This window comes from Giraffa tippelskirchi, chromosome 13, assembly GCF_054371585.1.
Source record: "Giraffa tippelskirchi isolate mGirTip1 chromosome 13, T2T-mGirTip1v1.2.pri, whole genome shotgun sequence".
In the NCBI taxonomy this organism is placed as follows: Eukaryota; Metazoa; Chordata; class Mammalia; order Artiodactyla; family Giraffidae; genus Giraffa; species Giraffa tippelskirchi.
Window position 1 is genome coordinate 117,312,874 of NC_137287.1, and position 27,764 is coordinate 117,340,637.

General features: G+C 46.1%; 1 protein-coding gene across 12 annotated transcripts in view; it reads right to left on the bottom strand.

Annotated features, from left to right (window-relative positions):
* SULF2 (sulfatase 2) overlaps nucleotides 1-27,764 on the bottom strand; it is a 130,303-nt gene that overhangs the window by 59,050 nt on the left and 43,489 nt on the right. For all 12 annotated transcript variants that reach the window (XM_081559095.1, XM_081559098.1, XM_081559091.1 and 9 more), the window contains exon 3: nucleotides 23,079-23,318. In XM_081559095.1, coding sequence (XP_081415221.1) covers nucleotides 23,079-23,318 — 240 coding nt within the window. The remainder of the gene's footprint in view (nucleotides 1-23,078; nucleotides 23,319-27,764) is intronic.

Here is a 27,764-nt window from a genome sequence, read left to right on the forward strand (position 1 = left end):
GCCCTCGGTGCTCATCAGCTCCCTTTCTCCCTGTCCTCTGGGAGAGAATGTACACCGTTCACAACAGGGCACACAGATGCAGCAAGATCCTGGTGCTCCTGTGCATGAATGCAACGGACCAAGAATAGAGAAGGAAAGGTGTGCTGCCAGCGGAGATTCAGGCCCTGCAGATGAGGTGTCGTGGCATCTGTGTTGCCCAGGGTCCATGTGCTCCTTCTCCGTAGAAACCCACCGTTAGCTGGCATGAGGCTGCCAGGACGGAGCTGACAGGCTCAGCCTCCCTTGTGGGTAGATGTGGCCATGACCAACTTTTGGTGGATGGGCATGGTGTGCGAGTTCTAGTAAAGGCCCTATAGGAAGCGGGTGTGCTTCTCCTGTATCTTCTACTTCCTGCTGGCTGGCTGGCTGTGGAAGTGGGCAGTCATTCTGGACAAGGCTAGTTCCCCAGGGCAGTGGAGCAAGGTGATAGGAACAATCCTCTGAGTGCCATATCACCCCAGGGCTGCGATGCCAAGCCATCAAATGAGAGAGAAATCGGCACTTCTTATCCCTAAATGACTGTTACTTGGGGACTGATGTGCCCTCAGCATGCCCAGTCATGCTCTTTGTGACCCCATGGACTGTAGCTCGCTGGGCTCCTCTGTCCCTGGGATTTCCCAGGCAAGAATACCGGAGTGGGTTGCCCTCAACTGGACCTGTATTCTAAAAATACTGGCGTTAGCTGTGACACAAACACAGCTGGCTACTGCCACCCTGGGGGTCAGCAAACCTTTTCTGCAAAGAGTCAGACTGAAAATATTTTTCAGCTCTGTGGTCTCTGGTCCCTGTTGCAGAATCAACAGTGCCACTGCAGAGTGAAAGCAGCCACAGACGATACATAAATGAATGGGAATGGCCGTGTTTGAATAAGATTTTATTTATAAAAACAGTCGACAGACCCCTGTGGGCTGTGGGCTGCTCACCCTTATCATTCAGGAATGTTGTTAATATTGGTAAGATCATCATCTTAATTAATTTTTTTTTTTTTTAAAAAGCTTGGAGATCTGGATTTTGGGGTGAAATTTCCACATTTTAAAAAACATCTTGTAACTCAAGCACAATAAATTTAGGGTTAGGGTGTGGACTTGGGCTGCTGGCTGACACTTTGCAAGACCCAAATTTGGTCCTAAGGGTGCAGAATAGAAACTGAGCTGGCCCCAGCCACGTTTCCATCCCATTCCTGCTACCAGGAGAAGGACCCTGAGTTGTGAGACCTGAGCCATCTGTGATTTGGCTTTGGGGGCAGAGTAGGACAAACCCATTAACCTTCTGGGGGCAGAACTGGGGTTAGCTGAGGAACAAGTGATAAATGAGAAGGAAGAGCTTTTGCAAACTCTAGAATGCTATAAATATTAGATGCAAAATGCCACAGGGCTGAAGTCTTTTGTGTTTTTGGCAGACAAATTGGCTGAGGAAGCAGGGCCGGGAAGAAATACATTAAATAAACCCAGAGCTCCAAAGCTCTTAGGGCTGGGACATTTCTGATCTTCTGTAACTGGATCCTTTTAACTTTGGGCTGCTTGCAAAGTTATATGAATCTCCTTCTGCTTTTGAAAAGATACCAAATGTAGATTGTGGCAAGAAGTGATAAATCGATGCTGTAAAAGTTCTGGATGTCAGAGATGGGATCGTGCTGAGCTGAGAGATACAGGAAAATTCATGAGGAAGGTGGGGGCCTGATTATGTATGAAGAAGGCATTCTGGGATGGAAGCAGAGAGAACTGAGGCTGGAGGAAAGGCCTTCTTTCCACTTGCCTCTTGAGGCAGAACCTGGATTTGGGTTTCCGGAGCAGACCTCTGTTTTATTTCTTTGGCCAGCACCAATTCTCCTGTCTTTTGGTGACTGTGCTTCTGAAGGAACCAATATTTTCCCTCTCTCAGTGATACCTGTTCCAAGCGAGGCTTTCTCTAGCTCCCAGCTCCTGAGCTGAGCACATGATCTGGGCCTGGTCAATCAGGATATCCCATTTCCCCTGGCCTCTGTGATTGGGTGATGGAGGGACATATGACCCTAGCTGAGCCAATGAAAGCATCCCCTGAGACTTTTGCTGAAGCATCAGAAAGAAGTTCTCTCTTTCAGCCAGGGTCACTCCTCTGGTAAGATGGGACGTGGGGGGAGGGGGTGATGGGAAGGGGTGAGGTGGGGCATCTTGACATCACAAAGGCACAACTTCCTAAGAATAAAATCAACCCAAATCAAAGTAAATCCAAGCAGCAAAAAAAGACAGGGTTCTGATGACAATGTTTGAGCACCGAGACTCAGCCAAATTTGCCTGAACTAATTTCAATTACATTTCTTAATGCTGGGAAAGTTAGAGAGTAATCAAAATTCCATTTTGTTTTCATTTTCTGCTTACTTCAAGCCTAACACCTAAGGCTCATCCATTCATTCAAATTTTTACTGGGTACCTAACACCTGCCAGAAACTGTTCTTAGATACAGCAATGAACAAAACAGGCGAGAAATAAGTTCTAAACACCTGAGATACATGTTACAAACGATTGTCAGTTCAAGGATAACATTATTTTACCTGATTTCTTTCACCATGAACACACAGAGGTACCTTTCTATGTGATCTAGCTTTCAAGACTCTTGGGTAATAAAGATTTATTCTGCTTTATAAAACAACCACCACCACACTGCTACCACCACCAACAAAACCAACCAAAATCCTACTCTGATCTGAGAAAACAAATCAGTAGTTTTTCCCTCTTTTAAGCAAATATAAAACTTTTAATATCCATATTGTTGTGTACAGCACCAGAAAATTATATCACAGCTTCACACAAAGGCATTACACACATTTCCACAGGGCTTCTGGTAGTAAGATGGAACAACCTCATGTAGAGTCTGCAGGGGATTCGTTGACTTTTCCATTTTACTCAGATCTCCATGAAAGCCCGAGAAACGCTTCACTGACATCAGCACAGTGCTGAGGAACGTTTAGCAAACTCTTAAAGCACGTTTGAGCATGCAAATTATTCTTGAAAAACATATGTCACAAGTGGTGTATAATCCACATTCTGAATTATTGTTCAAAACACAACCATGTATCAGGGAAATGAGTATTTTGATTTTCCATGAGAAAACAGTTACAACAACAAAAGAACACCTGAGATAATTTAAAGGCGGCTGATAAGTCCTTTGAAGAACAGAAGCAGGCTTTCCTGGTCGAGGGTGATGGGGGTGGGGAGGACTCATTGACACAGGGAGGTCAGGAAAGCAGCAGGAATGCTGGAGATGGAAGGAGACCGCAAGGAATAGAGAGGGATGGCAAGGAATTAAGTTTTGTGGGCAGCGCTCTAGGCAGCAGCCACCGAAAGTGCAAAGGCCCTGGGGCAGGTCTGACTTGGGACTGTTTGAGGAATAGCAGAGAGGGCAGGTGGCCTGAATGTGGTGAGAGAGGAAGAGAGAGGGGTAGAATAAGTGGACAGAGAGGTATGGAGGCCAAGGAGACCCAGGGAGCTGTGAGTTTATTCTCAGAGCAGTGGGCAGCCAGTGGAGGGTTGGGAGCAGGGAGCGACATGATCACACGTCCATTTTCAAAGCCTCCTCTAGCTGCCAGGTGGGGAGGAGGAATGGCAGATCGCTGGGGAGAAGCAGGACAAGCAGACACCCAGAGGGAAGGAGGGCTGGGGCTGCTGTTTACATGCCTCTTCACCAGCCCCCGTGTTCTGCCTGCCTGCTTTTGGTGAGGTCACGGCTGGGCTGCAGATGACCCCGAGGCTCTGGCTGAGGCAGGGAGTATGGGCTGCTTGGGTCTCCAATTAAATGCTGGCCTCAGCCACCCACTTCCTGGGAGAGTCATGCAGCTTCAGCAAATGGGGACCGGGCCATCTGTTCCCTGGAAACTTCATTAGTCTGAGATGGAGCCCGTCCCCCTCCCCCCAGCCCCCCCACCCCCAGGTGCCACATACACACTACCCAGCATTAGAGCCAGGTTTTAATGCCATTAGGATGAGCTGTATCTGAAAATATGTATGTGTGTATGCACTGGGCTTCCCTGGTGGCTTAGACAGTAAAGAATCTGCCTGCAATGCACAAGACCCGGGTTCAGTGCCTGGGTTGGAAAGATCCCCCGGAGAAGGGAATGGCTGCCCATTCTAGTATTCTTGCCTGGAGAATTCCATGGACAGAGGAACTTGGTGGCCTACAGTTCATGGGGTCACAGAGTCAGACATGACTGAGTGACTAACACATACGTGCACGCATTTGTTTATTTATGCATGTATGCCAAGGCACGGAGGATATTAGTGCCCTGCTGCTGCTACTGCCAAGTCGCTTCAGTCATGTCCGACTCTGTGTGACCCCATGGACGGCAGCCCACCAGGCTCCCCTGTCCCTGGGATTCTCCAGGCAAGGACACTGACCAGGGATCAAACCCATGCCCCCTGTAGTGGAAGCAGAGTCCTAACCAGTGGACCACTAGGGAATTCCCTTCTGGTCCTTTTAAAGCATGGTTTTGTCCACATTCTCTGACATAAATCATACCAATGTTTTCTTAAGTCAGTCTCTCAAGGCAATAGGAATAAAAACCAAAATAAACAAATGAGACATAATCAAACTTGCAAGCTTCTGCACAGCAAAAGAAACCATAAACAGAATGAAAAGACAGCCTATGAAATGGAAGAAAATACGTGCAAATGATGGGGCCGACAAGGGCTCAACCTCCAAAATATACAGACAGCTCATATAACTCAACAAAACCCAACAACCCAATTGAAAAATGGGCTGAAGACCTAAAATGACATTTCTCCAAAGGAGACTTATAGATGGCCAATTGGCACATGAAAAGATATTCAACATTACTAATTATTAGAGAAATGCAAAACGAAATTACAATGAGGTATCACCTCAGTTCAGTTCAATCACTCAGTTATGTCTGACACTCTGCGACCCCATGGGCTGTAGCACTCCAGGCTTCCCTGTCCATCACCAACTCCCAGAGCTTGCTCAAACTCATGTCCATCGAGTCGGTGATGCCATCCAACCATGTCATCCTCCATTGTCCCCTTCTTCTCCACCACCTCACACCAGTCAAAATGGCCATCATTAAGAAATCTACAAATGGGACCCTCTTGGTGGTCCAATGGTTCAGAATCTGCCTTCCAATGCAGGGGATGCAGATTCGTTGTGGGGCAACGAAGCGCACACACTGCCAGTACTGAGCGCACGAGCTCTAGAGCCCATGGGCCACAGCTAGAGAGGACCGAGCGCACCAAGAAGACCCAGCGCGGCCAAAATTAAAAACCAAAAGAAGTCTACAAGTAACAAATGCTGGAGAGGGTGGGCGGAAAGGGAGTCCTCCCCCACTGTTGGTGGGACTGTAAATTGGTACAGCCGCCACCACGGAAAACAGTATGGAGGTTTCTCAGAAAGCTAAAAATAGAGTTGCCATATGATTCAGCAATCCCACTCCCGGGCATATACCCAGAAGAAACTCTAATTCAAAAAGATACATGCAGCCTTATGTTCATAGCAGCGTTATTTACAATAGGCAAGACGTGGAGACAACCTAAATGCCCATCGGCAGATAAATGGATAAAGAAGAGGTGGTCCATACATACAGCAGGATGTTACTCAGCCATAAAAAAAGAATGGAATCATGCCATTTGCAGGTACATGGGCAGACCTACAGACTATCATACCAGGTGAAGTCAGAATGAGAAAATATAACATGGTATCACTTACACGTGGGATCTAAAACATGATACAAATCAACAAAACTACGAAACAAAAACAGACTGTCAGATACAGAGGACAGACTTGTGGTTGCCAGGGGGGCACGGCGGGGAGGAAGGAGAGTCTGGGACCCCAGAGGCAAACTGCCCTACACAGTGTGGGTAAACAACAGGGCCCTACACCACGGCACAGGGAAGTCTAGTCACTATCCTGTGATCAACCATAATGGAAAGGAATATATATGTGTAACTGAGTCACTCTGCAGAACAAATTAATACAGCACTGTAAATCAACTATACTTCAATAAAATTTAAAAAAATAAACATTTTTTAAAAAACTATTTTTTTATTGAAGGATAATTGCTTTACATAATTTTGTTGTTTTCTGTCAAACCTCAACATGAATCAGCCATCAACTATGGCTTTGTCCAGAAGAATGGGACAAAGGAAGTGGAGGAAATCCATAAGAGACCTTTAGAAGGTGGCCCGGGAAGACTACCGATCAATGGATATTTAATTGTCATCTTGGAGGAATCTGACACTAAGCTGATCCTTCAAAGAGCTGTTTGCCACACCGTTAGACTGATGCCCCACTTCTGTGACAAATATTTTGTAACGCTCCCTTATTTTCCTGCAGGGAAACTTATAGGCAACAAAAGCTACACACGCACATCATCTTCAAAAAAAAATCAATATAATGTTCCAATCACAACCCACAAGGAAAAAAGGAAGTCAGTTTATAATAAAGAAACATTTCAGCATGAATTTTCAATCTCATCCATCAGGGAGACAGGATGGAGTGGTCAGATGTGTGAGCCTAGACTCAGGGGGAGTCTGACAGGTACACATGTAAACTGGGCGGGACCGCGAGTCGCATGCTTGACATGGCCCTGCCATCGGTGAGACTGCCAGCAAGGGGGAAAAACTCTGGGAAAAGTTCTGCATTCACGTATAATATACGCCCCACTGACTTACCCTTACGTTCCTGGAAAATTCAGAATGTATTAAAACTGTGCAAAAACCCCTTCAGTGTTTTTATATAAAACGAAGTTACGGACAAGGCTCAGAGAACAATAAATATCAAATAGTCCACTCACATAATGATTTGGTGGAAGACTGAGAAGCCATGTGGAATGCAAGACAATTCAGCGGCTACATGGGCTTCTCCTGCGCAGAGCAGGACATCAGAGATCCCTGGTCCTGGAAGCCAGCGGCATCTCCCCACTTTTATCACCACCGGAAATGCCTCCGCAGATGGTAAGCCCTACTGGGAGGTGTGCCCCCTTGAGAACCATCACGTTAGAAAATAGTTTGCAAACATGGTGGCCTGTGGGCTGAATCCATTGTACACGTTACATTTGCTGTGGGCCTGCCTGGTATTTTTATTTTTTTAGAAAGTAGAATGAATAATCCACATTAGAAATCTGGGCAATTTCAGTAAAAACCTGGATATCGCACTTCCAACAAATCAGATGTGACAGATGCTGAGACAATAAGCACCTGTTTGTGGACAGGTGGGAGCCGCCGGCTCCAGGATGGAGCCTCCTGTGTGGCTGGTCCTGACCCTGACCCATGACACAGCCACAGATGGCTGCAAAGGCTTGGAGAGGCAGGAACAGGAGCTGGAACCCCAGGCTCGGGGTCCAAGGGGAGCACTACAGCAGCAGGAGGGGGCACAGCTATATCACAGGCTTGTGTGAGGATGGAGTAGGGTGAATTATGTAAAACACCCGCCACAAGGTCTGGGCACGGTCAACGCTGCATCGTGACCAGCTGCATTTTTTGCTTTCGTTTCTACTTTTGTTGTTGTAATGATCATATTCCCAAAGGTTTGTGCCCTCCTCCCAAAGAGATTTTGCTTGAGTTACACTCTATTCTGAGGCTCTGCAGATCAATAGAGCACTGTGCAGTGATGGAAACAGTCTGTAATCTGCACCATCCCATCTGGCACCTATGTGTGTCTACAGAGGCACTTGAAACGTGGCTAGCGCAATGGAGAAACGGGATTTAAAATCTGGTTTATTTTTAATTAATAGAAAGTTCAGTAGCTCCTGGTGCCGAGTGGCTACCATACTGGCTCTAGTCTGAACTCCTCCAGAACGTCCAGGGGAGTGGCAGTTAGGGCTGGGGAGGGGCCTGCAAAGGTCACACTTACCCTGCAAACTGCCTTGTGGCCTCTTGAGGCTCTAGGTGGACAGAGTTGTTTATTCACCCACCACAGTCATCCTTCCTCTCACCGGTGTTTTGACTGGGGTTTCCCTGGTGGCTCAGACGGTAAAGAATCTGCCTGCACTGTGGGAGACCTGGGTTTGATCCCTGAGTCGGGAAGATCCCCTGGAGAAGGAAATGGCAACCCATTCCAGCACTCTTGCCTGGGAAATCCCATGGATAGAGGAGCCTGGTGGGCTACAGTCCATGGGGTCAGAAAGAGTCAGATATGACTTAGTGACTAACATTTTCTTTTCTGTTTTGACTTCTGAGGTTGACTGAACGACCTCTGTGAGCAAAACCAATGCATGTTGCTGACTGGCTGGGTGACACACGGCCCTGGGCTTAGGCCCGCAGCCCAGGTGGCGATGGGGTGGCAGTTGGTTTCTGAGCATCCCTGATGGCCTGCAGGGTTTGCTCCAGCTGGACGTTAAGACTGCAGCCTAAATGGAGGTTAATGCATCCATGAGGATTAAATAAAGTGGTGTGTAGGGGAAGAACCCAGCTGCTGTGGGTTGGACTATGGTCCCCCAAAATACACATTTGAGTTCTAACCCCAGACACTCGTGTAGGTGATTTTATTTTGAAATACGGTCTCTGTAGATGTCATCAAGTTAAGATGATGTCACAGTGAATTAGGGTGGGCTCTCATCTGGAGACTGGGGTCCTTAGAGAAGAGGGAAATTTGGGCGCAGATGCACAGACAGGCCACGTGAAGAGAGGACCCGCATGGAGGTGGCCGTGCCAACAGGGAGGCAGACACGGGAAGGATGCAGCTACAAGCCAAGGAATGCCAGGGCTCGCTGGCACCCACCAGAAGCTGGAAGAGGCAAGGAAGGATCCTCCAGGGGAGGCTTTAGAGGGAGCACAGCCCTGCTAACACGTGAGCATGGACTTCGGGCCACCAGAACTGAGAGAATACATTTCTGATTTGAAGCCACCCAGTCTGTGGCACTTTTGTTACAGCTGCCACAGGAAATGAATATCTGGGCTAATGGGCTGGGACACAGGGTTTTCAAAGTGTAGAAATCCTGCCCCACCCGCCTCACACCCGGTTTCTGAAAAGTCGAGGAGAAGTGTGACCATCTGCTTCCTCTTTCCTCCAGTGGCCTGGGCAGCTCTCCTCCCAAGTCTGTGGGCACTGGTCCCACGACCCTGAGGGTGGAATCACAGCAAAGGTACCAAGTAATTTACACATGGACGTGGCAGCTCCTCTGCACTGATGGGGAAACTGAGACCCAGAGGGGGCGGGTCTTAGCTCAAGGTCACAGAGGAGTCAGAAGCAGAGCCTCAGTCTCTGGACTCCTGCAGCCATGATTTACTTGTTTTGAAGTCTGAAGGTCTTGGAGGAAGGGAGTGACTATTACACTGGAGTTTTAAAAAAAAGATTGTTGTTGTTCAGTTGCTAAGTTGTGTCCAACTCTTTGCAACCCCATGGACTGAAGCACGCCAGGCCTCCCTGTCCTTCACCATCTCCCAGAGATAAAGGCAGCTTGAAGGTGTATGTGACCGGGATGCATGTGTACCCTCTAAGAATGCCCTGAGCGAGGCTGCCCTACCCCCCCACCGATGCCCGGCTTTCATGGTGGGGAAGGTGGGTTATGGGGCCAGGAGAGGCAAGGCCGCCCTGCTTCTTAAGGTGGGCCTCCTTCCCGGGGCAAACGCAGATGCTCTGCTGTCCCCCCACAGGCTGGAGAGGGAGTGGGCAAGGGGGTGGAGGGGGCAGCTGGACGGAGAGAAGAAGAGAGCTGTGTGTGCACTCGGGGGAGAGGAAGAGAGCGGGGAGCACACCCAGGAGGAAGGCCAAGCAAAGAGAAGGCGGCCGTTGTGAAGGCCCAACAGCTGCACCAGGGGCCGCAGGCACCGTCCCAGGAAGAAGCGAAGTCCTTTCTCCTTTGCGCAGGGGAGGCTGAGTCGGCGGGGGTGGGGAGGAGAGATGCAGGAGAGGAGAACGGAGCATAGAAAAGAGGGCAGAGGGTCGGAAGAGGGGCGGCCAGGTCTGGACGGAATATAGATTCACCCACTCGTCCTGCAGCATTCAGTGAGCAGCTACTCCAGGACAGCCCACTTCCAGCACGGGCATGCAGGGGAGGACAGACCACACGTCCCTGCTTCCAGGGAGCTGATGGTTTAGAAGGGACGCAAGCAACCAGATCAGTGGTAACGTGCATCCTCAGCAGTGAAAGGACCGGGGATGTGGATAAAGCAGGAACCGGGGCAAGAAGAACCAGAAGCGGGCAGGGGATGTAACTTCACATGGGAAACTGGACAGTCAGCATTCAAATATATGTGAAGTGGCAACAAGGACTCTGACTTAAAAACGCAGGGTGAGGGGATAAAGGGGGAAGGGGAACCTCTGCTGGATGGGTAATCAAGGAAGGCTTCCCCGAGGAGGTGATATCTGAATGATGGTCTCAGGAAAGTGCGTGACAGCCACGCAGATGTGAGGGGAGGAAGTCTCCAGAGAAGGAAAAAGTGCCAAGGCTCCAAGATGGGAATGGGCCAGGAGTTACTGGATGGTTTGAGGAACAGGGGGCTTCCCTGATAGTTCAGTTGGTAAAGAATCTGCCAGTAATGCAGGAGACTCTGGTTCAATTCTTGGGTCAGGAAGTTCCGCTGGAGAAGGGAAAGGCTACCCACTCCAGTATTCTTGGGCTTCCCTGGTGGCTCAGCTGATAAAGAATCCGCCTGCTATGCGGGAGAGAGACCTGGGTTCAATTCCTGGGTTGGGAAGATCCCCTGGAGAAGGGAAAGGCTACCCACTTCAGTATTCTGGCCTGGAGAATTCCATACAGTCCATGGGGTCACAAAGAGTCAGACAAGACTGAGTGACTTTCAGTTTCACTTTTCACTTGAGGAACAGGAAGGAGGGAAGTGACTGAAGGCGAGAACAGGACGTGAGGTGGTCAGGAGGTGAGGGAGAGAGGGGCAGACCATTAGGACCCTGAGGTGACTGTGGGAGCCCCACCATCAGTGAGAGTGGTGGTCAGGATCTGATGAAGGTTGAGAGCACGTCTCTGGCGGCTGTGAGAACAGACCCTTGTGGGGCGAGGCGGGAGGCAGGGAGGCCAGAGAGGAGAAAGCTGGGGCAGGTCAGAGTGGAGCCCAGGAGGCTTAGATGGGGTGATGGCACCAGAGGGGCTCTACTCTATTTTGAAGGGAGAGTTGATGGGATCTGCTGATGGACTCAATGCAGAGTGTGAGAGGAAGAAAATAAACAAGACATTCAGGTTTTGGCCTGAGCGACTGCAACACTGAACCGCCAAAGGGAAGACTGTGAGAGGTGCCTGGGAGGGAGGCACAGGGTCAGGAAGTCAGTCTGGACACGCCAGGTTCAACGTGCCGGGGTGACGTCCAAAGGCAGATGGCGGGCAGGCAGCTGGGGGCTGGCGTGTGGGTTTCAGGGCAAGAGGCTAAAAGCAGATCAAAACCGGGTGATGGAAAGAGGAAGGGGAGAGGATTATTCCACAGAAAAGCACCAGCTCTCACATCTTTGTGGCCCTAAAACCACATCAGGGAAAAAAATAAGTCTCTCTTTGTCTCTCTTCCTCTTTCCCTAGCTCTCGCTCTCTCTCTCACACACCCCTTTACACACCAGCAGCGAATCTCTGTCAGGGATGCCCAAATGCTCAGCAGTTGTCTTTCCACCCTCCTGTGTCTGGGGGATGCTCTAGCCTCCACCAACGCCCCAGGCGTCCTGCCACAGTGGGCATCATGGCACCGAGCCCCCCACATCCCCCAAGTGAGAGTGGCTGCCCAAGGCTGACAGCCAAGTAGTTGGGGTCCCCAGCTGACCTCCCCTATCCAGTTTTGTTGAGGAGAAGAATGAAAATAATTGGAGTGTGCCAGGAGCCCCGCAAAGCTGGGGCTGGTCATGAGGGGGGTGCTCCCCTCCTCCCACGGCGTGTTCTAGAACATGACGAGGGAAGGGTGGGAGGCTCAAACACCAGTGCTCACATCTCTACAAGTCTGTACCAGATGGCAGGAGCTGGGCGGGGGAACGGCTTCAGAACTGCCAGGCTCAGATGGCAACGTGGAATGAGAAAGCAGTACTCTAACGAGAAGAAAATGGGCATTCTGATCTAATTCATCAGAAAGATCCAGAAGCGGTGTTTATTTCTCCCCTTTGGTTGTTGCTGTTTTGCCCAAGGCAGGCTATTAGAAATCTGTGAACGCCACTGCAGTGCGTGCTTCCTCTATATCCCTTCCAACGCCCCTTGATTTCTATCTGGGGGCACAGGTGCCAGGGGGACACTGACTCCATCTGCCGCTCCAGGACCAGGTGATGTGGGCTAAGCCGACTGGCAGGTCATCTGCTCTCCATGGTGACTGGTTCAGGGGTTGGCATGTGACTCAGGTTGGCCCAATCAGAAAGACTCTCGCCACTTGGGCATTCTGGGAGGAGATCCTGCTGAACGATGCCATATCATACAAAGGAAGAGGGGGCCCCTCCCAGGGCCAACCACATCTTGAGACCTCAGGCCTTATGACCAAACTGTGACACTGTCAAACCACAACCTGCCTCTGTCGAGAGCTCACCTGCATCTTTTCCGTCTGGATGCTGTGCTCAGGCCTGTCCGACTCTTTGCAGCCCCATGGACTGTAGCCCGCCAGGCTCCCCTGTCCACAGGGTTTTTCCAAGCAAGGATACTGGAGTGGGTTGCCATTTCCTCCCCCAGGGGATCTTCTCAACCCAGGGACTGAACCTACATCTCTGCAATGGCAGGCAGATTCTTTACCCCTGAGCCACCTGAGAAGCCCCTTTTTGGTTTAGGGAGCACAAAGTTCAATATCTTGTCAAAATCACTTGGGAGTTGGCGGCTTTCTGTTCTTTGGGTCGGATGGCCATTTACTGGGCACAAGCATTGCCAAGAAGCACCCTCTCCTTGCTCAAGCAGAACTCAAACACCACCTCCTCAGAACTGAGGGTTCAGAGCCAGAGAACTGCTGAATGGAAGGAGATACCTCTTCAACTTTGCCAGAAACCACCAAACAGCTCTTCAGAGTGTAGGTGCTAATGCACATTCCCACCTCTCTCCTCCTGTTTTCCCACCTCCTCACCACCTTTCGGTGGGACAGGACCTTGAGATATTTGCAGTGGTGATGAGTGAGCGGTGATAACGCACTGCTGGCTAATCTGTGTTTCACTGATTACCAGAGAGGCTGAGCATGTGCTGCTGACTTTTGATTCATGGGTATAACTTATTTCCATCACATGATATTACACTGTGTGACATTCATCTGAACACTGGTCTGGGGTGGGTTCTGTGAGGCTGTGTTTATCATTGTTAATGTTCCTTTTTTTTGGCTCCCATCCTGCAGCATGCAGGATCTTAGTTCCCTGACCAGGGATCAAACCCGCCCCCTCTGTAGTGGAGACACAGACTCCTAACTATGGGACTGCCAGGGAAATCCCACTAATGTCTCTTCAGTGCTTATGGTGTATCACTGTTCTAACACATTTAATCCTCACAAAACCCCACGAGCTAAGTAACGTTATTATCCCTTGAAGTAACCAAGGCATAGTTAAATAACTTATTCGAATTCACTCAGCTAGTCAGTGGTGGAGCCCACATTTGAACTCAGGCAGAGTCCCTGCTCTCAACTGTTCTGCAAAGACCTGGAGGCATCTCATTCTAAGGACAATATAACTTTAGCTGGTGCGTATGTGAGCGAGCACAGTCAGGGTAGCTGAAGTGTGCGAAAATAGATGACTAAGGACATTTGGTAAAAACTGAAGATACAATTTATCCTTTCAAGGGTGTTTATATTTGAAATCCACGTCCCCAAAGTGAGAGGGAGCCATCACACAGAAATATCCATGAACAAACTGATATTTATCCTGCTTAAACTTAGCACCTCTCACTTCACCCTTTGTCAACCTCTACTGCAAACACAGGGAAACACAAAGCAAGACGATGGTAAAATGAAATCGCAAATCTTGTGAAAGATGCAAGGTTTTGAGAAATTAATTAAAGTGATGCTGGAGGACAGCCACGTGTGAATCCATCGACAAACAATAATCTGGTCTGCGAGACAGCTGAAGAAGAAAGCCCTGGAAATGATGATGAGGGAATCAATGCTTCAGAGGGAAGACTCACATGTCAAGGGATTAAGAGAAAAAACCGAAAGTGAAAGTCATTCAGTCGTGTCCGACTCTTGCGACCCCACGGACTATACAGTCCAAGGAGTTCTCCAGGCCGAAATACTGGAGTGGGTAGCCATGCCCTTCTCCAGGGGATCTTCCCAACCCAGGGATTGAACCCAGGTCTCTCACATTGTAGATGAATTCTTTACCACCTGAGCCACCAGGGAAGGGAAAACTCATCAAATCCTCAAATACTTTTGCAAGAATGACTCTGTATGATTTACTGTGAAAACAGAAAGTGAAATAAAGGATATCAAATATTGCTATCATTTAAATTTGTTTAACAAATTATCCCCCTCCCTGCCTCTAATTGACACTTCATCAATTCATCTGATTAAAGAATCAACCCATAACCTAACCACAATTATAACATAACCTTTGTTAAATACTGTTAGAATATAACATAAAATAAGGTTATTTTTCAAAATTGTGTAGTTTCACTTTTTGAAGATAAAATACTTAACTAAATACATTCAGTTCAGTTTAGTTCAGTCGCTCAGTCGTGTCCAACTCTTTGCGACCCCATGAACAACAGTATGCCAGGCCTCCCTGTCCATCACCAAATCCCTGAGTCCACCCAAACCCATGTCCATCGAGTCGGTGATGCCATCCAGCCATCTCATCCTCTGTCGTCCCCTTCTCCTCCTGCCTTCAATCTTTCCCAGCATCAGGGTCTTTTCCAATAAGTCTGCTCTTTGCATCAGGTAGCCAAAGTATTGGAGTTTCAGTTTCAACATCAGTCCTGCCAATGAACACCCAGGACTGATCTCCTTTAGGATGGACTGGTTGGATCTCCTTGCAGTCCAAGGGACTCTCAAGAGTCTTCTCCAACACCACAGTTCAAAAGCATCAATTCTTTGGTGCTCAGTTTTCTTTATAGTCCACCTCTCACATCCATACATGACCATTGGAAAAATCATAGCCTTGACTAGACGGACCTTTGTTGGCAAAGTAATGTCTCTGCTTTTTAATATGCTGTCTAGGTTTGTCATAACTTTCCTTCCAAGGAGTAAGCGTCTTTTAATTTCATGGCTGCAGTTACCATCTGCAGTGATTTTGGAACCCAGAAAAATAAAGTCAGCCACTGTTTCCACTGTTCCCCATCTATCTGCCATGAAGTGATGGGACCGGATGCCATGATCTTAGTTTTCTGAACGCTGAGCTTTAAGCCAACTTTTTCACTCTCCTCTTTCACTTTCATCAAGAGGCTCTTTAGTTCTTCATCACTTTCTGCCATAAGGGTGACGTCATCTACATATCTGAGGTTATTGATATTTCTCCCAGCAATCTTAATTCCAGCCCGTGCCTCACCCAACCCAGCATTTCTCATGATGTACTCTGCATATAAGTTAAATAAGCAGGGTGACAATATACAGCCTTGACGTACTCCTTTTCCTATTTGGAACCAGTCTGTTGTTCCATGTCCAGTTCTAACTGTTGCTTCCTGACCTGCATACAGGTTTCTCAAGAGGCAGGTCCGATGGTCTGGTATTCCCATCTCTTTTAGAATTTTCCACAGTTTATTGTGATCCACACAGTCAAAGGCTTTGGCATAGTCAATAAAGCAGAAATACATGTTTTTCTGGTACTCTCTTGCTTTTTCAATGATCCATAGGATGTTGGCAATTTATCTCTGGTTCCTCTGCCTTTTCTAAAATCAGCTTGAACATCTGGAACTTCACGGTTCAGGTATCGCTGAAGCCTGGCTTGGAGAATTTCAAGCATTACTTTACTAGCATGTGAGATGAGTGCAATTGTGGGGTAGTTTGAGCATTCTTTGGCATTGCCTTTCTTTGGGGTTGGAATGAAAACTGACCTTTTCCAGTCCTGTGGCCGATGCTGAGTTTTCCATATTTGCTGGCATATTGAGTGCAGCACTTTCATAGCATCATCTTTCAGGATTTGAAATAGCTCAACTGGAATTCCATTACCTCCACTAGCTTTGTTTGTAGTGATGCTTCCTAAGGCCCACCTAACTTCATATTCCAGGATGTCTGGCTCTAGGTGAGTGATCACACCATCATGATTGTCTGGGTCATGAAGAACTTTTTTGTACAATTCTTCTGTGTATTCTTGCCACCTCTTCTTAATATCTTCTGCTTCTGTTAGGTCCATACCATTTCTGTCCTTTATTGAGCCCATCTTTACATGAAATGTTCCTTTGGTATCTCTAATTTTCTTGAAAAGATCTCTAGTCTTTCCCATTCTATTGTTTTCCTCTATTTCTTTGCATTGATCACTGAGGAAGGCTTTCTTATCTCTCCTTGCTATTCTTTGAAACTCTGAATTCAAATGGGTATATCTTTCCTTTTCTCTTTTGCATTTTGCTTCCCATCTTTTCACAGCTATTTGTAAGGCCTCCTCAGACAGACATTTTGCTTTTTTGCATTTCTTTTTCTTGTGGATGGTCTTGATTCCTGTCTCCTGTACAATGTCACGAACCTCCATCCATAGTTCATCAGGCATTCTGTCTATCAGATCTAGTCCTTTAAATCTATTTCTCACTTCTACCGTATAGTCATAAGGGATTTGATTTAGGTCATATCTGAATGGTCTAGTGGTTTTTTCCACTTTCTTCAGTGTGAATTTGGCAATAAGGAGGGTCTGACAGAATGTGGTCCACTGGAGAAGGGAATGGCAAACCACTTCAATATTCTTGCCTTGAGAACCCCATGAACAGTATGAAAAGGCAAAAAGATAGGACACTGAAAGATGAACTCCCCAAGTCAGTAGGTGCCCAATATGCTACTTGAGATCAGTGGAGAAATAACTACAGAAAGAATGATGGGATGGAGCCAAAGCAAAAACAACACCCAGTTGTGAATGGGACTTGTGATAGAAGCAAGATTCAACGCTGTAAAGAGCAATATTGGATAGGAACCTGGAATGTTAGGTCCATGAATCAGGGCAAATTGGACATGGTCAAACAGGAGATGACAAGAGTGAACATTGACATTCTAGGAATCAGTGAACTAAGATGGACTGAAATGGGTGAATTTAGCTCAGATGACCATTATATCTACTACTGTGGGCAGGAATCCCTTAGAAGAAATGGAGTAGCCATCACAGTCAACAAAAGAGTCCGAAATGCAGTACTCGGGTGCAGTCTCAAAAACGACAGAATGATCTCTGTTCGTTTCCAAGGCAAATCATTCAATATCACAGTAATTCAAGTCTATGCCCCGACTAGTAACGCTGAAGAAGAAGCTGAAGTTGAACAGTTCTATGAAGACCTACAAGACCTTCTAGAACTAACACCCAAAAAAGATGTCCTTTTCATTATATGGGACTGGAATGCAAAAGTAGGAAGACAAGAAACACCTGGAGAAACAGGCAAATTTGGCCTAGGAGTACAGAATGAAGCAGGGCAAAGGCTAATAGAGTTCTGCCAAGAGAACACACTGGTCATAGCAAACACCTTCTTCCAACAACACAAGAGAAGACTCTACACATGGACATCACCAGATGGTCGACACCAAAATCAGATTGATTATATTCTTTGCAGCCAAAGATGGAGAAGCTCTATACAGTCAGCAAAAACAAGACTGGGAGCAGACTGTGGATCAGATCATGAACTCCTTATTGCCAAAAAAAACTAAATACATTAAAAGTTCTATTTAAATGAACTGTTGGTCCACCTAAAGAATGCTTTTTTCTGGTTTCAGTCTTCTACAATTCCACCTAACTTCTTTTATTCAAAACAGTATTACGTATACAAATGACTAAGAACTATTATTGAGGTTGTAACTTTAATCTTCCCTTGGTATTCATTTTCTTTTTCTCCCATAGTAACAGAAGTTTTAGCTGGGTAAATGGCCACCCAGAATAAAGACCACATTCCCCAGACCCTTTTGCAATCATGTGTGCTCACATGACTGGTTTCTCATCAGTGGGAGATAAGGAGAACCAGAGCAGTTGAGTGTCTGACCAGTTTAGGAGCACCTAAACACATAAGACAAGTACTAACAGACCCCAAGGGAGAAATAGACGACAGCAACAGAATAACAGTCGGGACTTTAATACTCCCCTTTCATCAGTGAGTAGATCATCCAGAGAGAAAATCAATGAGGAAACATAGGTCTAAAATGATACGTAGACCAGATAGACTTAGCGCACACACACAGAACGTTCCATCCAAAAGCAACAGAATACACCTTCTTTTCAAGTGAACGTGAAGCATTCTCCAGAATAGATCATATGTTAGGCCACAAAACAAATCTTAATAAATTAAAGAAAACTGAAATTTTATCAAGTACCTTTTTCAAATAGAATGGTATGAAACTAGAAATCAATTACAAGAAGAAAATTGGAAAATTCACAAATACATGGAGACTAAACAACAAGCTAATACACGCGACTGAACAACAAATCAGTTAAAGAAATCGAAAGAATTTAAAAAAATAACTTGAGACAAATGAAAGTGAAAATACAACACACTGAAACATACAGGGTGCAGCAAGGTGAGCTGTGAGTGATAAATGTCTACATCAAGACACAGGAAAAATCTCAAATAAATAACCCAAACTTTACAATTCAAGGAACCAGAAAAAGAACAAAGACCAAAGTTAGTAGAAGGAAAGAAACAATAGAGATTAAGGCAAAAATAAATGAAATATAGAGACAAAAAAGCCAATGGAAAAGATCAATGGAAGTACAAACTGGTTCTTTGAAAAGATAAACAAAATTGATCAACTTTTAGCTAGACTCACCAAGAAAAAAAGAGAGAGGATTCAAATAAGTTAAATCAGATATAAAAAGGGAGACATTACAACTGATACCATAAAAATACAAGGGACCATAAAAGACTACTACAAACAATTAAAGGCCAACAAGTTTGACAAGCTAGAGAACTATAACTGGAAACGTATAACCTACCAACACTGACTGATGAAGAAATAGAAAATCTGAGCAGACCAATTACTAGAAAGAAGGTTGAATCAATAATCAAACACGTCCCAAAAGTCCAGGAATAGACAGCTTTATAGGTGAATTCCACCAAAAATTCAAAGAACAATTAATACCAGCCTTTCTCAAACTCTTCCAAAAAAACAGAATAGGAAGGAATAACTCCACATTCATCTTATAAGGCAAGCATTACCCTGATACCAAAATCAGCCAAGGATATCACAAGTAAAGAAAAGTATAGGCCAATATCTGTGATGAACATAGAATGGAAAAACCTCCAGCAAAATATTAGCAAACTGAATTCAATAATACATTAAAAGTGTCATATATCATGATCAAGTAGGATTTATTCCAGAAATGCAAGGGTAGTTCACCATCCCCCAATCAATCAATGTGCATACCACATTAAAACATGAAAGATAAAAATCACCTCAGTAGATGCAGAAAAAGCATTTGACAAAATTCAACAACGATTTCGGAGAAGGCAATGGCACCCCACTCCAGTACTCTTGCCTGGAAAATCCCATGGATGGAGGAGCCTGGTAGGCTACAGTCCATGGGGTCGCTAAGAGTCGGACACGACTGAGCGACTTCACTTTCACTTTTCCCTTTCATGCACTGGAGAAGGAAATGGCAACCCACTCCAGTATTCTTGCCTGGAGAATCCCAGGGACGGCGGAGCCTGGTGAGCTGCTGTCCATGGGGTCGCACAGAGTCGGACATGACTGAAGTGACTTAGCAGCAGCAGCAACAACGATTTATGGGGAAAACTCTCAAAAAAGTGACTGTACAGGGAACATACATCAACATAATAAAACTCATAGGTTACATCATATTCAACAGTGAAAAACTGGTAACTTTTCCTCTAAGATCAGGAACAAGACAAGGGAACTCACTGCCACCACTTTTATTCAATATTGTATTGGAAGTCCTAGTCGGTGCAATGAGGCAAAAAAAGAAAGAAAAGCATCCAAGCCATAAAGGAAGAAGTGAAACTATTTGTAGATGACATGCCATTATACATAGAAAACCCTAAAGACTCCACCAAAAACTGTTAGAACTAATAAATTAATTCAGTGAAGTTGCAGGATACAAAATCAATACACAAAAATCTGTTGAGTTTCTATACATAAATAACAAACTATCAGGAAGATAAATTAATAAAACAACCCCATTTACAATTGCATAAAAAAGAATAAAATATCTGGGAATAAATTTAACCAAGGTGATGAAAGACTTCTGCACTAAAAACTAAGACTTCAATTAAGGAAAGAGAAGACACAGATAAAGGGAAAGGTATCCCATGCTCATAGGTTGGAAGAATTCATACTGTTAAAATGTTGATACTAGGACTTCGCTGGTGGCACAGTGGATAAGAAACCATCTGCCAATGCAGGAGGCACGATTTGATCCCTGGTCCAAGAAGATTCCACATACCGCGGAGCAACTAAACCCATGCACCACAATTACTGAGCCTGTGCTCTAGAGCCTACGGGTCACAACTACCAAGTCTGCATGCCACAATTACTGAACCCCACATGCCCTAGAGCCCATGAGTCACAGCTACTGAGCCCATGTGCCCAGAGCCTGTACTCTACAATGAGAAGCTACTGCAGTGGGAAGCCTGCACACTGCAATGAAGAGTAGCTCCCGCTTACTGCAAGTAGAGAAAGCCTGTGCAAAAGCAGTGAAGACCTTGTGCAGCCAAAAAAAAAAAAAAAATATGTTAATACTATCCAAAGCAATCTACAGAGTCAATGCAATCCCTATCAAATTTCCAATGGCATTTTAAAAAATTATTATTTACAAATTTTATTTATCTTGTTTACTTATTCATTTTTGGTTGTGCTGTGTGGATGAAACCTGTGCCCCCTGCAATGGAAGTGTGGGGTCCTAACCACCAGAACAGCCAATGGCATTTTTCACAGAGACAGAAAACATAATCCTAAAATTTATATGGAGCCACAGAAGACCTCAAATAGTCAAAGCAACTTTGAGAAATAATAATGAAGTTGGAGCATCATGTTCCCTGATTTCAAACCGTATCACAAAGCAACAGTAATCAAAACAGTATGGTGTTGGCATAAAAACAGACATAGATCAATGAAATAGATTAGAAATAGAATAGAAAGTCCATAAATAAATCCATGCATATATGGTTGGTTAATTTACGACAAAGGAGCCAAGAATATATGATAGGGGAAAGGACAGTCTCTTTAATAAATGGAACTGGGAAAACTGGACAGCCACATGAGAAAGAATTAAACTGAACTGCTATCTTCCACCACAGACAAAGACTGACTCAAAATGGATTAAAGACTTGGAACATATGATATGAAATCATCATTTGATATGGGTCTTGGTGATGATTTTTTTTATTTGACACCAAAGGCAATAAAAACAGAAGGAAATAAGTGGGACGACACCAAACACAGCAGAGGAACATTCTGCACAACAGAATGAAAAGACAGTCTACCAAATAAGAGAAAATATTTGCAGATCATTACATCTGATAAGGGGTTAGTATCCAAAATACATAAAAACTCATGTAATTCAATAGAAAAAACTAAAACAATCCAATTAAAAAGGGGACAACAGATCTGAATAGACATTTTCTCCAAGGAAGACACACAGACGGTCAACAGGCGCATCTGAGTCCACATCATTAATCATCAGGGAGATGTAAATCAAACATACAATGAGATACCACCTCACATATGTTAGAATGTGCCGTGTGCCAAGTTGCTTCAGTCGTGTCAAACTCTTTGTAAGCCTGACTGTAGCCCGCCAGGCTCCTCTGTTCAGGCGGATTCTCCAGGCAAGAATATTGGAGTGGGTTGCCATGCCCTCCTCCACGGAATCTTCCCGACCCAGGGATCAAATCTGCACCTCTTATGTCTCCTGCCTTGGCAGGTGGGCTCTTTACCACTAGCGCCACCTGGGAAGCCTCCCTGTTAGAATACCAGTTATCAAAAAGGCAAAGAATAATAAGTGTCGGAGAGGATTTGGAGGAAAGGGAACCCTTGTTCACTGTGGGAATGTAAATTGGTATGGCCATGATGGAAAACAGTTTGGAAGCCCCTCAAAAACTAAAAATGAAACTACCCCATGATCCAGCAATTCCACCTCTTGAGTATCTATTCAAACAAAATGAAAACGCAAACTTGAAAGCTACCTGCATCCCGTGTTCAATGCAACATTCTTTACAGCAGCCAGGATATGGAAACAACCTCAGTGTCTTCAGTGGACGTATGAATGAACACAATGGAGATATCCCTTCCTCCCTGTCACCCCCACCCAAACAAGTCCCTTGTCACTTGAGCACAACCTCCTGGGGTTACGACACCTGAGTCACAATATCTGATTTCACAACTGCCTTGGCTCCTTACTCAAGGTGGGGAGTGTTTGTTTATTTTTCTAAATTAAAGGAAATTAAATTGAATTTGGAGGATTTTGCAACACTGCTGGCGGTAAGCAACTGAAACTGTGCCTTTGCCTCAGGCAACTAGCCTGGCAGGTGAGTCTCCAGAACCCACTAAAGTACCTCCTGCAAGATAAAGAGACAGGAAGTCTCACTCACTCTCCACCTAGGATGCAACACACCCACTGGCAGAGGAGATGGAGCACCCTGGGCAGTGCAGACAGCCACGTGTAGATGGACAGTGCACTGCCATCTGTAGAGCGGCCACAGTCTCCACGCCGATTTTAATCCCCATGCCCCACCCCAGTGTTCTTCTGGAAGCTTGTTCCATGCTGATGGCCTTAAGTCAATGAAGTAGTCCTCAGTGGCTTAAATGACACAATTCACAAAGAACTCACGCTCCTGCCTGGGTACTTCATGGCCTCTGTACTGTATTTCAAATTTTAAAGGGGCTCACTTTAAAAAAACAAAACAAAACTCAAATTCCGTTGAAAAGGTCACTTTCAAGCCCTTCTATAAGCAAATAAATCTATTTCTCTAATGCACTTAGAAGGCAAGGCATAGCTGTTAAATTAAAGTTGTTGCCCCCCCGCCCCGCAGCGGAGAAGGCAGCGATCCGAGGCAGGGCTCTGGGTCCCAGTCGGCTCTTGCGCCCACCCGCGGCAGCCTGGCTCACCTGTCCGGTAGCCCGTGCTGTTGAGATACACGGCAAAGGTGCGGCTCTCATGCTGCGCCTGCCAGGAGGGCGAGGAGCAGTTTTCATTGTTGGTGTAGGTGTTGTGGTTGTGGACGTACTTCCCGGTGAGGATGGAGGAGCGCGAGGGGCAGCACATGGGCGTGGTCACGAAGGCGTTGATGAAGTGTGCCCCGCCCTGCTCCATGATGCGCCGCGTCTTGTTCATCACCTGCATGGAACCTGCAACCAGAGAGGAGGTGAGACGCGGCCGGCGGATCTCCAGCGAGTGCGCCCCAGTAGGGCACCGAGAGGCCCTGAGTAGGGCGGCACCCCCACCCCTCAGGAGGGGGTGCAGTTTGGAAATCTCCAAGGGCAGACTGGGAGGCGCCCTTGGCATTTGTGGGCAGCAGCCCACAACACTTCCCTGGCGGCTCAGACGGTAAAGCGTCCGCCTACAATGTGGGAGACCCGGGTTCGATCCCTGGGTCAGGAAGATCCCCTGGAGAAGGAAATGGCACCCCACTCCGGTATTCTTGCCTGGAGAATTCCATGGATGGAAGAGCCTGGTAGGCTACACAGTCCATGGGGTCACAAAGAGTCGGACACGACTGAGCAACTTCACTTTCACTTTTTTTTCACTTTCAGACCGCAGTGCAATTAAGAAGTACTCTGCCAGTCCCCAATTCCACTCGGCATTCATAGGGGCGGGTAGGTAAAAACCTGTTCATAAGTTATCTGAGCCTAGTAAAGAACTTTGTCTTGCAATATAAACAGAACATCTTTTTTTTTTGCAGGGTATTAATATACACTGATTTTTTTTTTTTGTAAAGCAAACACTGTGTAAACAGAGAGAAGATTTATACCTTGTTTCACTTGGAACTTTCCCAAGAACTGTTCCCTCTTAATGAAATCCGATCATGCCAACCTGGCAACACCACGCCCCCCCACCCCGCCTTCTCTCTGAATACATCTCCTCTCTGCTGAACTGATGTTGAAGCTGAAACTCCAATACTTTGGCCACCTCATGCGAAGAGCTGACTCATTGGAAAAGACCCTGATGCTGGGAAAGATTGAGGGCGGGGAAGAAGGGGACGACAGAGGATGAGATGGCTGGATGGCATCAATGACTCGACGGACATGGGTTTGGGTGGACTCAGGGATTTGGTGATGGACAGGGAGGCCTGGCGTGCTGCAGTTCATGGGGTCGCAAACAGTCGGACACGACTGAGCGACTAAACTGAACTGAACTGCTGAAACGCTCTGTGTCAGTCATGACCTGTGGTGGCTGCTTTGTCCACCTTGTCCTTCCAGCTTGGGACCCACTCCCCACCTCCCCGCACACCTCACCCATCAGTCCAGCCACACCTCTTCTCATCGCCCTCAGGGATCGCTGTGGCTTCTGATTCCCTTGAGCTCTTATTACATGTGTTACTAGGACTTGACGATAAACCACTAGGGATGGTGATTTCCTTCACGCCTGTTCTTGTTTCTCAATGAAGCTGTGAGCAGAGTAAGGTGCAGGAAGGAAAGGAGTTTGTGTGGAAACCCTACTGTGCGCCAGTGCCTGCATGCCGTCTGCTCTGTCGAGGGCTCCAGGCATGCAAAGACTGTGCCTTGCTCAATGCCGAATCCTCAATGCCCCACAGCGTGTAACACACAGTAATGCATGTGTGAAGAATGGATGTGTAATTGCATACCCCGGCCGGTACCCAGACACACAGGAGGTTTCATGGAAATCCTTTTTCTCTTCCTTCTAAGGCCATCCTCAGTTTTTTTCTTTTCCTTTCAGTACTTAGGGTCTATGGTGGGTTGAATGATGCACCTCCCCCCCCCCAAAATATATATGTTCCTGTCCTATGTCCAGGCTCCTGTGAATGGGACCTAATTTAGACAAAGGGTCTCTGCAGAGGTACTAAAACATCTTGAGCTGAGATTGGTTAGGATGTAGGACCTAAATCCAAGGACAAGTGTCCTTCCAAGAGACAGCAGGAAGAAGGCACACAGACATGGAGCGGAAGGCCATGTGAAGATGGAGGAGAGATCGGAAGGAGGCACGTATATCCTTCCAAGGAACTCCTCGGGCCTCCTGGAGCTGGGTGAGCAGGGGATTCACCCCAGAGCCTCTGGCGGGATCACAGCCCTGCCAACACTGTGACTGCAGACTTCTGTCTCCATAACTGTGAGGCAGTAAATTTCTGTTGTTTTAACCACTCCGTTTGTGCAATTTGTTAGGACAGCAACAGGAAACCAATCCAGGGTCTACCTGGTGTCTGAAGTTCCTGCTGGGGAGCCAACAATCCCCAGAGACCTGAAAACAACACATCGGGCCCACCTGGGCACTCTGTCCCCAAAGAGGGAAAAGGAGATTTACGTGGCTCCTCTACCCATTTTTCCACCAAACAGGGAAGGAAACAGCTAGAGCTTTCCCAGGGAAAACACAGATCATGTCTCTTCACTGCTTCAAATCATCCAGCAGCTTCCCTTCACACTCAGAAGAAAATCCCAGCTCTTTACTGGGGGTCTCAGACCCTTTTAGATTGGGCCTTCCCTGCCAACCCACCTCCACGTTTCTTTGACCTCATCTATTCTTCTGTATATTCTTGCCACCTCTTCTTCTGTGTATCCTTGCCACTGACTTCCAAAAGTAGGAAGTCAGAGATACCTGGAGTAACAGGCAAATTTGGCTCTGAAGTACAGAATGAAGCAGGGCAAAGGCTAGCAGAGTTTTGCAAAGAGAACACACTGGTGATAGCAATCACCCTCTTCCAACAACACAAGAGAAGACTCTACACATGGACATCACCAGATGGTCAACACCGAAATCAGACTGATTATATTCTTTGCAGCCAAAGATGGAGAAGCTCTATACAGTCAGCAAAAATAAGACCAGGAGCTGACTGTGGCTCAGACCATGAACTCCTTATTGCCAAATTGAGACTTAAATTGAAGAAAGTAAGGAAAACCACTAGACTATTCAGGTATGACCTAAATCAAATCCCTTATGATTATACAGTGGAAGTGACAAATAGATTCAAGGGATTAGATCTGATCGAGAGTGCCTGAAGAACTATGGACAAAGGTTCATGACATTGTACAGGAGGCAGTGATCAAGATTGTCCCCAAGAAAAAAGAAATGCAGAAACACTAAATGGTTGTCTGAGGAGGTTTTACAAATAGCTGAGAAAAGAAGAGAAGCTAAAGGCAAAGGAGAAAAGATATACCCATTTGAATGCAGAATTCCAAAGAATAGCAAGGAGAGAGAAGAAAGTCTTCCTCAGTGATCGATGCAAAGAAATAGAGGAAAACAATAGAATGGGAAAAACTAGAGATCTCTTCAGGAAAATCAGAGATACCAAGGGGACATTTCATGCAAAGATGGGCACAATGAAGTACAGAAATGGTATGGACCTAACAGAAGCAGAAGATATTAAGAAGAGGTGGCAAGAATACACAGAAGAACTGTACAAAAAGATCTTCATGACCCAGATAATCATGATGGTGTGATCACTCACACTCACCTAGAGCTAGACATCCTGGAATGTGAAGTCAAGTGGGCCTTAGGAAACATCACTACGAACAAAGCTAGTGGAGGTGATGGAATTCCAGTTGAGCTATTTCAAATCCTGAAAGATGATGCTGTGAAAGTGCTGCACTCAATATTCTAGCAAATTTGGAAAACTCAGCAGTGGCCACAGGACTGGAAAAGGTCAGTTTTCACTCCAATCCCAAAGAAAGGCAATGCCAAAGAATGTTCAAACTACTGCACAATTGCACTCATCTCACAAGCTAGTAAAGTAAGGCTCAAAATTCTCCAAGCCAGGCTTCAATAGTAGGTGAACCGTGAAGTTCCAGATGTTCAAGCTGGATTTAGTAAAGGCAGAGGAACCAGAGATCAAATTGCCAACATCCATTGGATCATCGAAAAAGCAAGAGAGTTCCATAAAACATCTACTTCTGCTTTATAGACTTTGCCAAAGCCTTTGACTGTGTGGATCACAATAAATTGGAAAATTCTAAAAGAGATGGGAATACCAGACCATCTGACCTGCCTTCTGAGAAATCTGTATGCAGGTCAAGAAGCAACAGTTAGAACTGGACATGGAACAACAGACTGGTTCCAAATCGGGAAAGGAGTACCTCAAGGCTGTATATTATCACCCTGCTTATTTAACTTATATGCAGAGCACATCATGAGAAACGCTGGGCTGTATGAAGCACAAGCTGGAACCAAATTGCCGGGGGAAATATCAATAACCTCAGATATGCAGATGACACCACCCTTATGGGAGAAAGTGAAGAAGAACTAAAGAGCCTCTTGATGAAAGTGAAAGAGGAAAGTTAAAATGTTGGCTTAAAACTCAGCATTCAGAAAACTAAGATCATGGCATCTGGTCTCATCACTTCATGGAAAACAGATGGGGAAACAATGGAAACAGTGACAGACTTTATTTTCTTGAGCTCTAAAATCACTGCAGATGGTGACTGTAGCCATGAAATTAAAAGACGCTTGCTCCTTGGAAGAAAAGCTATGACCAACCTAGACAGCATATTAAAAAGCAGAGACATTACTTTGCCAACAAAGGTCCATCTAGTCAAAGCTATGGTTTTTCCAGTAGTCATGTATGGATGTGAGTTGGACTATAAAGAAAGCTGAGCGCCAAGACCTGAAGCTTTTGAATTGTGGTG